Source organism: Melospiza georgiana, chromosome 14 (assembly GCF_028018845.1).
Source record: "Melospiza georgiana isolate bMelGeo1 chromosome 14, bMelGeo1.pri, whole genome shotgun sequence".
In the NCBI taxonomy this organism is placed as follows: domain Eukaryota; kingdom Metazoa; phylum Chordata; class Aves; order Passeriformes; family Passerellidae; genus Melospiza; species Melospiza georgiana.
Window position 1 is genome coordinate 12,816,439 of NC_080443.1, and position 11,953 is coordinate 12,828,391.

At 44.9% G+C, this 11,953-nt stretch overlaps 1 protein-coding gene across 2 annotated transcripts; it reads left to right on the forward strand.

Annotated features, from left to right (window-relative positions):
• Window positions 1-202: 202 nt before the first annotated feature.
• On the forward strand, window positions 203-10,804 carry OSGIN1 (oxidative stress induced growth inhibitor 1). 2 transcript variants are annotated; one of them, XM_058034123.1, is made up of 6 exons: window positions 203-290; window positions 4,239-4,341; window positions 6,739-6,875; window positions 7,217-7,408; window positions 7,749-7,840; window positions 8,504-10,804. In XM_058034123.1, the coding sequence occupies exons 2-6, from the start codon at window positions 4,257-4,259 to the stop codon at window positions 9,495-9,497; spliced, it is 1,500 nt and encodes a 499-aa protein (XP_057890106.1). In that variant the 5' UTR covers window positions 203-290; window positions 4,239-4,256; the 3' UTR covers window positions 9,498-10,804. The 2 variants fall into 2 exon arrangements, with proteins under 2 accessions (XP_057890106.1, XP_057890105.1); XM_058034122.1 differs by having other exon boundaries at window positions 206-290; window positions 4,236-4,341.
• The last annotated feature ends 1,149 nt before the right edge of the window (window positions 10,805-11,953 follow it).

Consider the following 11,953-nt stretch of genomic DNA (forward strand, 5'->3'; position numbering starts at 1 on the left):
TTTTGCTGTAGTCACATTAGTCAGCTGAACATTACTAAGGAAGTTTCTCTGCATTCATTCAGGAGCTGGGAAGGGAAACATTCCTGCTGAGTCATGCTTATTAGTATTTTCCTTGCTCCACCTCCAGTCCCTTTGGCTCCTCCTCTCCTCTCTTGCTGCTGGTTGCCTACTATATTTAAACAGCTGTCTTGGAGCAGAGAGAGGATTCCAGGCTTGTAGTTTGGTTGGCTCTCCTGAGTGTACAATCACTCTCACAAAGATCCCACCTCTCATCAGACCTGCTGCTAAAGGTAAGAAGGCTCCAAATAAGTGCAGAGAGCTCTGTCTGGTGTACCCTAACATCAGTTTCTGACTATCACAGGGGTGTTTTTAGAAAGGTGTTATTACATACCACAAAGTTGAATTTTTTTCCACATAGTTTTAATTGTGTTTGGGGGGTAACTGGCCTGACATGCAAGAGTGATGCTGTGAGGAGAGAACAGCTTCTGAAACTTGTAGGGAAGTATAAAATGTAAAAGCTGTCAAGATCTCTGCCTTTTTTTTTTTTTTAAGTACTAATTAGTTAAATATTAACCTCGTGAGACAAGTGAGTTGATGAGGAAATTAAGCTGAAGAAAACCATTGTTGCATCTCTGTTAGAATTGTTTAAAACTGAGTTTTGTGCGGTACCTTTTTTAAACTCCCCCAGTGTTTATACCCCAACTGCATTGCTCTCTTGAGCTCTCCCCATGTGCTGTTCAGGCCACACTTGGCCTGAACACCAAGTGTGTTCAGGCCAAGAATCACCAAGAATCACTTGGTAATTCTTCCTTTAGCAAAATCTCATGGCTGTTACAGAGAGAGCTGTCTGCACATGGCTGATGTAACCTGGCTTTGTATTTCTCAGAGGATCACAGAGTGCCCTTGTCTTGCTAAACGTGCCTTTGCTTTTTCATTTGCTCCCTTGAAGCCTGTTTCAGGCTGGCAGCCTGGAGCTGGTGAGAGCCACAGTGACCGAGTTTGTGAGCTCCAGTCCCTCTGGACACGAGGGAAGGTATGCAGAGCCTGGCCCAGAGTGAGCTGGGAGCGTTGCAGCCAGAAACAATTATGTAACATCACACAGACACTGGAATGCTTTGGAAGCAGCAAGAAGCCAAGTTGTGAAACTTGCTGCCTTCTCCCAAATGAGGAGAAGGAAAAGGACATTCGTTTAAAGTAGGAAGCTCAAAGCAGGAGCCAAACTCAGTGTCACTAAGCTGACTAAGTGTGAGTGCCCAGCAGCCCACACTACATAAAAGGAGGGTGAGAAGAGCACTCTTAAGTTTCTTGTTGTCTCAGGCTTTTTCCTGGTGCTAACTAGTTCAGATTAGATTGGCAGTGAACTTCAATGTCCTGCTGCTTTGCAATGCCCTCTGCAAGAACAGGCTTTCCACTACACTGTATTAGCTGCCCAGGTTTTGAGGTAATGGAGTCTAAGACTGAAAAAAAAAAATGTAATTAAGTAATTAAAATAATCCACCTTAACATCTAATGGGAGGAAAGGTGAATGTTTGGCCCAAAACTACAATGCCTGAGATGCTCTGAGTTTTACCCCCAGAAGTCAAACCTTTAGCCAACAGGATGGGAATTGCTATAAACAGGTTCAGCACCTGATTCACTTTCTACTTAAAAATAAGAGTTAATAACTATGAATTATAGAGATGGCAGCTATAGGATGTGAAAGAGACTAGCCCAAATTTCATCAGACTAACAATTATGTTCCTCCAGCTATTAAAATTTGGTTTAATTGCCGAAAATGCTCCTCTTTCATGTGCCAGGAGGTGCAGAAAGCAGGGGGAGGGTGGCAGCAGGAGTTATCAGTGAGCGGCTGCTGCTCTGTGCTTTATCAGGGTGGAGAGGGGTGGCATGGTGCGATGGCCAGGAGCCAAGGCAACCTTCCTCTAAAGCAAACAGCACTGCCAGCCTGTCCTCTCCTGCCTTGTGCCTTTTTTTGTCCGCTTCAGGCTGCCCCAGAAACGTGCTGGCAGCCAGCAGTGTGAGGCTGTGCTCACGCCTTACAAACAGCCTGGCAGCTCCTTCTCTGTGTGTGTGTGCCTCTGCTGCTGCCCTGAAACTGCTGCCCTGTGCTCTGCTGGGCTGGTCAGAGTCCTTGTTCCAGCCAAAATCCCACAGATGTGCATGCAGCTTTCCCAGGCATGCTGCTGCAGGGAGCTGTGGAGCAGAAACCTGCAAGATTGCTCCCAGAGGTGTTGCTTCCCTCTCCCAGGCTCCCAGGAGCTTCACAGAAATAGGATGTGTACTCTGTGTTAGGAAAACTTAATAAGAACTTCTCTTCTTGTATAATACAGTGATGAAGAGGGGTTATTTGTTATCACGGAGAAGAAATTTCTGCTGACCTGCAGCTGGATGCTGCAGTTCACTGGTTTGAGGGGAACACATCACTGGTCACACCAGTGTCCTGTTCCTTTGGTGTCTCTGGCAGTCCCAGCTGCTGGTGCTGAATTCTGCTAATTGCAGCTCTGGAGCTTTGTGGGAAGGAATTATTTGGGGGAACTTGGAGCACAGTCTGCTAAAGGAGGAGCAGGTTTTGGTTAATGTGGCAGAACCCAAAAGGCTGGGGAGATCCTTCAGTGGTTGGGCTGTGGGGAGGCTTCAAGGGGAGCTCATCTTCTGTATGAATACAACTACCTTTGAGTCTCAATTAAATTGGGAACATAAGTTTCATTGAGATTCAACTCTCTTCAAAGCTAGATGCTTCAAATTACTTAAATTAGAAAGCACAACTATAATGTCATTTAAGTGGTTCATGCCCTGTCAGGCAAAATGCATAACAGTCTTAGACTAATGCTGAGTTAAGTGGTAACAGGCAACTAGTAAGTGTCACTAAACTGTGATCCAAACATTTGGCCAAGGCTGCTAGTTTTGAATTAATTTTATGTGATGAACCTGGTTATGTTGGAATGGAGCTGTTGGGCCCAGCCATGGCTGTACACTGGTGTGCATGAGAGCTGTCACATCCCTGCAAGCAAATGCACTCACAGCACCCCTGCTGAAGCCTGGAATCTGTGAATTGTGGACTCACTGGTGGTTTCCTGGCTGCCCAGTCAGTGAGCAGTGCTGTGCTGTGCTGGAGCTGATGTGATGTAAATGTCAGCCCCAAAGAGGGGCATTACACTGCAGGAAAACATTTGCTGCAATACCTGTGTCAAAGGCAGTGATGTGCCAGGCCTTATGGCAGTGTCTGGTGCACTTGCCAAAGATCTCTGCACTTGGAAAGGCTGTGGAGAGTGTGCCCTACTGGACAAAGTTGTGCTGTTCCATGGATTTTGCTTAGCTTTCCAAAATGACAATAGGGGTTTTATAAAAGAAAATATTTTCTGTAGAATAACTTTAAAGCTTATGCTGATTTTCAGAAATCTCACATTTATTGTGGTAAAAATAACTTCTCTAGGTTAGTGACAGTAGAGTTGAATTCCATGGAAAACTAAAGTCATTGTTTGACATGGTAGGATTCCTGCAGAAATGGCAGAAGCATTCACTGTTCACTGGATGTTTACATAATTATTAGATTAGTTTTGTAGATTCCACTCTAATGACACCTTTGTCTCCAAGATAATTATGATGCATGTTTTGTTCAAAGACTTGTTATTTACTTGTTCAGACCTAGAACTCTCTATTTTCTGGAAAATTGAGAAAGGAGGTTCCAGAACTAAACTTGCACTTCTCAAAAAAACATATAGTGATAGAATGATACCTATTTGAAAATACAGCCAGGAGATTTCCAGCCTTTGGGCAAAAGTCCTATGTCAGGTTTATTTCACTTATCAGTAAATGCACAAGTTACTTTAAAAATTGTTTGTGATAATGATACCATTTTCTACAGAGTAGTGTCAGAAATGAAGTTTTTTTAACAAGGTGTAACACTTCATTTAATGTATTCAGAGGGTTGCTGAAATTGCCAGTTATCCTGGAGTAACTGGAATTCATGTCTGAAAAAGAAAGATAACTGTTCTGTCCCCATTTTGTGGTGCATAATCAGAAAATCCTCCTTTGATTTTGGGGTCAGGAGGAGAAAAAGATAAGGAGGTCTGTCCTGAGTGTGGAAGTGTAATGTGACAGTCTGCAATGCAAGGGTAATAGTACTTTAGATTAGCCTCAGTTTGTGGGCTGGAGAAAATCTTGTGGGGTTTTCCTTGTTTGTTTCCTTGTGGTTTATTGTCAAAAAATGAAAATAATTCAAAACATATTTATTTCAGCAGGTGGATTCCAGAGCATAAATGCTTCCAGATGGGAAGATGTGTCCATTAGTGACCAGGCCTTCAAACAGGAGTGGGCTCAAGACAATTCCTGTTGTGATCATAGGTGAGTCCTCTCCTGCCAGCACTGCTGGGTTCTCCTGTGCTGTTGTTTCTTTGGAGTTGCTACCTTTAATTCTGTTCCACTTCCACATGTTCTCACTCAAGGCAGAAATGCCTGACTGCTGTTTCTGCATCCTTTTCAGACAGCCCGACTTCCAGTAACACTGAGAGACCTCTCAGAGTTGTGAGAAGTAAGGAACAAGATATTTTACAAATTAAAACACATACCTATTTTTAATGGTGAAATTGGTAACCTTTTGAGCATCAGTTCAACTCACCCTGCTTTTTCTCTGTTGGATATTCAGAAAGATTTGAAACCTTTTCAGTACAGATAGGTAATCAGTTTGCTGGGATTATCTGTAGTGCTTGAATTGAAGATAGGTTTGTGTGAGCTTTTCCACCATTATGTCTGTTTAGAAAGTACTCCAGATGCTGTTAAGCTTTCTTGAATTTTTTCACAGATTTCTTTTAAAACATGAGTGAGCTACGCTGATTTTGGACAGATTTAATAGACTGATAAAATGCAGTTTTAAAACCAGTTTAAAACCAGTTAAAAAATCCAGGTTATATAATAACTGTCTTCAACTAACTTCAAGAGGGATCTTGCAGTGTGAGGTGATTCTTGAGCAAAGTAATGATGTCAGAGCCTTCCCCTGTGACCAGCCATGAGCTGTGGAGGTGCTGGACCTTGCTCCTCTGAGCATGTGTCCCATGCCTTGCAGAGCTGGCTTCCCTCCTTATCTGTCACTGAATTCAAAGCCCCCAGGGAGCTGCTCCAAAGTCAGAGCGCTGCATCCATCACCCCTAATCCCTGCTAACAGCAGCTTTGACAAGGACACTACTGCCAGCAAGTTTTTATCTGAGAATGCCTTTGTGCTGCTCATTGTACAAGTCTCTAGGTTGGGAAGGAGGATATTTTGGTGCCTCCCTAGGGCACCTCTACAGGGAGCCAGGGTGGAGGTGCCCCTGAAGCCTCAGAAGCAGCACTGGGAAGAGCTGCACTCTGAGGAGGCTGTGGGGCTGAAGCAGCCCAGATGTTTCCCTGCAGCTGGACAACACAGCATGAAGGCTCCAGCCCCTTCCCCAGGCCCTGCTCCAGGAAGGCAGTGTGCTGCCTCAGCTCTGCTGGCAGCCTCATGGAAGCAGTTGCATTTTAAAAAATCTTGAGCCCCAGATGTTCTTGTGATCATCCATGTCAAACTTAGATGTGGTTCAGAATAAATCCTCTGAGTGTTGAGCGCTCAGGTGGTGAAGTTTGGCTTAGGTACCTCCTTGTACTTCCTAAAGCAAAGTGGTGACCTGAAATTGGTTATATTTTACTATAGCTGCAGTTTGGTTTGTTTTTAGTGTCTGCTGCTGTTGGTTTTGGCTAACTTTCCTGCAAGCGGAATATTCCAAACGCTGACCTGCAGCTGCTGGCTGGTGTCAGCACAGCAGCCTTTGTCCCCAGCTGTGACACGGGCTGCCTCTCACATAGCTCACTGTTGGCTTTACAGCCGTGACCTCACTTTTTTGGAATCCTCAAGGATCAGCCTTTGCTCCAGCCACCCTTGAGCACTGGCACTGTGTCAAGAGGCTGCTGTCACTTGGGCTCTCTCCCCTCCTCATCACTGTACTGTCGTGGATTTTGGGCAGCCAGACAGGCTGGCAGAGACACAGACGCTGTGAAATATTGAACATGCTGGAGAACAGCCATGTGCAAACTTTCCACAGGCTACTCTCACTGGGCTTTGGAGTCACACTGATCTAGTTTTTCCCCTGGCTGTTGGGTGGTCAGCAAAGGGGTTCAGCCATCCTGCAGCCTGTTCAGTGCTGTGTTCTGTGGGCTTGTCTTGGCATGGCAGAGAGACTTTCCTTAACACACTGCAGTACCACAGTAGGGCTGCTTCCTGTTTGAAAGTGTCCTCAAGACCCATTAGTCAAAGCTGTATTGCCAAATATCCCTGAAAAGATGGAATTTCCTCCTGAGAACAACTGGTTCCCCTTCACTTCAATAGCCACCATCTTTTCTGGATCTTGTATCCTGTGCACAGAACTACTCTGCAGTGGTGTGAAATCTGCTTCCAGGAGAGCTGAGGCCCCTGGTCAGCCTGTGATCAGCTTCTAAACCCCTAGTTTTAGAGAAATAACTCCATTCACCATCACCATGCTAGAGACTTCAAGCTTACTTAACCCGGTGTCTTTTCAGCAAGTCCTAAGGACCTTGCAATGCAAATTGGAGCAAGTGAAGTGAAGGGTGAAATGTCTTCCCCAACTCCATCCAATAAGTGCATTCTGGAACAGGAAACCCCTGTATCCATAGCAGTGTCATGTCTTTTGAATTGGTCTGCATATTAGAAACACTTCTCAAAGAGCTGCTCTATCTCCAGAAGCATAAACTCTTCTCAATTGTTTTTTTCAGGGAATGGACCTTCAGGAATCTGTCTCTCATATTTGCTGTCAGGTTACACCCCTTACTTCAAAAGATATGCTCTTCATCCTCATCCTATTCTTCAGAGAAAACTGGAAGAGGCACCAGAAGTCTCTGTTTTGGACCAGGTGTGTGTAAAGATAAACTATGACATCCCAGCAAAGCATCCCAGGGGTGTATCATGGGTGATTACCTTGTTTGGAGTTTCAAAGTACACAGACAGAATGAGCCTTAAGCAAATCACAAAGCATTTTGCTTTGTAATCCAGAGCTCCCTTGTCTGCAATGCCAGCATTGCTGCCAAGATCCTGGAGGCAGCCCTTGGGCAGGAACAGGTCTGTGTGCCAGTACATGAGCTGCCCAAGCCCACTGCTCAGAGGTGCTGGAGTGACAAGCAGTAAAAATGGAATGGAAGCAGTTTGCTGCCTGGCACTACATGCCCTTTGAGCATCTGCTCCTTCTCTCTGCAGGATCTGGAGTATCTGTCTGAAGGCTTGGAGGGACGATCCCACAGCCCCGTGGCTCTCCTGTTTGACACCCTGCAGCGGCCAGACACCGACTTTGATGGGACAGCAGAATCTGTGCTCAGCTGGTGGCATGAGCCTGACAGAGCCATCCCCCACCTGGTCCTTGGCAGAAACGCTCCTGGAGGGGCCTGGCATGTGAGTGAATTGGAGCCAGCTGGGGTCTGTGTGCTGTGTAATGGCCAAATGTGCTGTGTAATGGCCAAATGTGCTGACTGCAGAGAGAAAAGTTCCTCTAAAATCCCAATCAGTTGTGTTACATCTTATATGTAGAGACAAGTGAAAGTTTAAAAGGAAAATAAGCCTTTATATTCCCCATCTCTTGTTCTTTTTGGAGAGCATGGATGGTTTCATCCATGACAGCAGATCAGAGGAGATTACAGATTTAATCATCTGTGCCATATTGAAACATGGATAAGTTGTCTTTCAGTTTTTACATTAAAAAATTAAAGTAATTTTTCTTTGTTTCTTGTTCCAGTCTATAGAGGGCTCTATGTTTACCCTGAGCAAAGGGGAATGGATGGGACTCCCAGATCTCCCTTTCAAAGAATGGTTAAAGCAAAAGAAAAGGTGAGACATGCATGTGTGATCATCTGCAAACATCTGGAGATTTTTAGAGAACCTGGAATGGACTTCTTGAATGTAGCTACCCATCTGTTATGGATGATTTTAGTGAGAGAAAGAACACTCTCCTGCACCCCAAAGCCAGTCTATTTTATACTGAGTGATTCAGATAAAGTTGCAGTGCTGCTTGGAATGTGTCCTTCTCCACACCCACTGGGGAGATGAATCTGTGACCAAGAGTTCTGAGTAAAGCTTGAAATCCTGGTCACCTGGCTTCTGCTGCTGCCCCTGATGACAAGCACAATCAGTCCTGCTGCTTTGCATTCTCTGAGGTGCTGTGCATTCTCTCTTTACATGAGTCACAATTAATCTTAAGAAGTCCAGGTGTTAAAAATGGACTGGAAGCAAGATATTAGAGGAAGGCTTAAATAACCAGCCATGTTCTTGGGGTTGGGATTAATGCTACAGAAAGCTGCCTGTGTCCAACAGCTTCTGGACCTGACTGTTAACTCTCTATGTCAGGAATAACTTTGCTGAAGTCAGGGAAACTAGATCAGTCTTCTCTGTAGTGCCAGGGTAGATGGCTCTAGGATACATTGAGTGCAAGAGGGGACAAATTCCAGTCTCTTACTTAACTGCTGCTTGACCTTTGCTTTTCCTTTATTACAGAGGCCTCAAAAACAATAGAGCCACAGCAGAAGACATTGCTCAATATTACCAACACTATGTGGTGAAGAAAGGACTGCAGAAGAATTTCAGATGTGGCACTGTTGTGACCTCTGTGAGGAAAGTGAGTGCAGAGAGCATCTCCAACCACACCCAGAAAGATCTGCAGGAGGATAGTGACTCAATCTGGAGCTCTAATGAAAAAAGTGCAGAGGTCTTTCAGGTGGATGGATTTTTCAAAACTATGGAAGGTGTTAAAGAGACCTTCTCCATCTATGCAGAAAATGTGGTCCTGGCTACAGGAACATATGACAATCCTACCTGGCTTGGGGTCAAGGGAGAAAACCTTTCCTATGTCCACCACCAGCTGTCTGCCCTTGAAGAAGCAGTGAAGAATAACAGTGTTGGCATCATGACAGATCCAGTCTTGATTGTAGGTGCTGGTCTGACAGCTGCTGATGCCATTCTCTTTGCTCACCATTGCAATATTCCAGTAATCCACGTTTTTCGGAGACGAGTCACTGATCCTGGCCTTATTTTTAACCAGCTCCCCAAAACAATGTACCCTGAATACCACAAGGTACACCAGATGATGAAAGAACAGACAGCTGCCTGTGCAGGGCCCTATGAGCACTACATCAGCCTCCCTGAACATCACGTGCTCTCCTTTGGCAAGGACAAGAAATGCATCTTTCAAGACAAGAACGGCTGTCAGAAAGCTTATAAAATTTCCATGGCTCTTGTTCTAACTGGCTCAAACCCCAACCTCTCCTTTCTGCCAAATAATGGCACTGACTTGGCCCTGGACAGTGAGCAGCCAGTGAATCCCAAGAGGAATCCCATAGATGTTGATCCCTTCACCTATGAATGCACTCAGGAGAAAGGGCTCTATGCCCTGGGGCCTCTGGCAGGGGATAACTTTGTGCGCTTTGTGCAGGGAGGGGCTCTGGCTGCTGCCAGCTCTCTGCTAAAGAAAGCCAACAAAAATCCCCCCTAACAAAAATCCCCATCCCCGTTCTGCCTCTGTGAGGGCGGGTTAGATCTCCTTCCATCAAATCATCTGATCTGGGTGTCCTCAATTCTAAAGGCCATTCCTGGTATTCTTGAAGGTTATATGGAGAGCTAGTAAGTTCCTGCTGAGTTATTTGGGAAGATTAAGTGACCAAATACAGGGTGGGTTCCACACACAGCAGTATTTTCAGTTCCTGGGAATTCAGCTCCTTTTCTGCATACCTGTGCATGGTTACTGGGACTGAAGCTCATGCCTGGAAAAGCAAGGGCAAGACAGGAATTGCTCTTCTATCTAAAACCCTCCAGGTGACCGGACATTGGATTGAGGAATCAATGTTAATCATTTTCAGATAGCAGGCCCACAACACTGTGTCTGTTGCTGTCTTACAGTGTTTTGTCATGGAACAAAGTAAACTGACCTGGTTTTATGTGCTCCTGTGGTTTGGCTGTATGTCCTTGCTAGGCCAGAAATCGCTGCCAGGTGCTGCAGGTACCTCTGGCACATGGGGAGTACCCTGCCAGTAAAAACTGACATACAAGCACTCAAAACTGGATTGTTTCACTGACACCAGCAACAAGGAATATATTATTTCTTTTAACAAATCAAGAGATTCCTGTGATGGGTTCTTCTCCTTCCTGAGAAGAAATGGTATTGATTTGCAAATACTTGCTTTGCCATCTTGCAGCTTCCTGCTTTCTGAATCCTAAACCTGTGGTAGCCAAACTCTTGGCAGCTGCTGTAGAGACAGGCAGAACTAAAGGGGAGCTGCAGGTCCATCCTGGAATGCCCACATACTGTATGGGGCTCCTGCTGCATAGAGGACTCTGGAAAGGTGCAATATGTTATATACTGGGTGAATTACTAATGTATTATGTTTTTTAAAAAAAATATTATTTGTATAAGAGGGGAAATGGCACAGTCACTTTTTGGTAGCTTTATGCTATATATATAAAACTTTTTATACTGTTTTTCTAAAAGATTTTTATTGGCACAATATTTTGTTACAGTCTGTTCTGAATCAGCTGGGGTGGATGGCAATGGTGCCTAATGTTGTAAGCAGCATTCTCAACAGACCTACAGGGGCTTTCATGCCTCTCACAGGAAAAATTTCTGTCATAGCTAATTTAATTTGGTGTAAAAACAGACTCTGCTGCCTGTGCTGCACTGAAACTCACTGACATCAGAAGGCCCTGAAAAACTGGCTGGGACAAGACATCTGTAAATGAATTGGCCTGGAGTTGGGATGTGAGAGGGGCTTGTCTCTGAATTACTGTATCACTTGAATAATTTCTCTGACTGACTACTCTTGTATGAAACTTTTCAATAAAGTGATTTCAGATTTACCTTGTGTTTGTTTTACCTCTGAATCTCTGACCCAGAGAGGACCTAATGAACTGTTCATCACCATCATCTTCCTGGTGAGTACCAGGGCATGGTTTGTGCCTGCTAAATCCTCCATCACTCTGTTCCCTAGGAGGACCCTACTGTGAAATTTCTCTATTTATCTTTGTCTCTCCAGTAGGATGAAGAACCCTTGTGAGGTGCTGTGCCTGCCTCTTGTGAGGCTGAGAGTGCCAAACCAGGTTATTTGCCAAGCTTGTTCTTGCCTGGGGGATCTTGGATCTCTTTTCTGTTCACCTGCTCTCTCCTCCTGTCTGCAAAATAGCCCCAGATCACAGCCTAGGCCAGTAAATCAGCTGGGACAGCCTAGATCAGAAGGTGACAGTTTAGATTTGAAGGTGTCTGGTCCAACCCCACTCAAGTTAGGAGTTGCTCAGTTAGACCTGGTTGCTCTGTGCCTTGTTGGGGAAAGCTTTGACTATTTCCAGGACACAGATTGCACTATCAACATTTGATTGCCCCATTCAACATTTTTCCACCTTTGTTGTCCAGAATTGTAGGACATTTTCCTAACTAGCTGAATTGTCCCTATTGCAGCTTAACTACTGCCTCTAGGTTTGGTGGTTTTGGATTATTTTCACTGCACAGCTCTGAGAGGAGTGGTTCAATGTGTAAAAATATCGATATTCACTCTTCTCTGCAGGCTGAGACTGAAGTGCCCTCAGTATTTTGTGAACACAGGAGAGTGGAGGGAATGAGTTTCCTGGTCTGTGTCCTTGCTCAGTGGCCAGAGGGGTGGCAGTGTCCCCAGGACTCTCTTTGGCAGCATTTCTCTACATGAGCTGGTACTTTCCCCTGATTTTCTTATCCTGGCAATGTGAGCATTCCAAAGGAGGGATAATGTGCTTCTGTGATCTGCTGCAGCTAACCTTTGCTAAAAAAAAGTTCAGTGATCAGTGCTCACCTCTCTGAAAATGCTGATTTTGGCTACATCTTCCTGTCTCCAAAGCAAATGAGGAGGAGAACAAAAGCCAAAGAGCATTTAAAATAACCAAGGGGCATTGGCATGTGCTGGGAATGAGGTCACAAGATTGATGTCA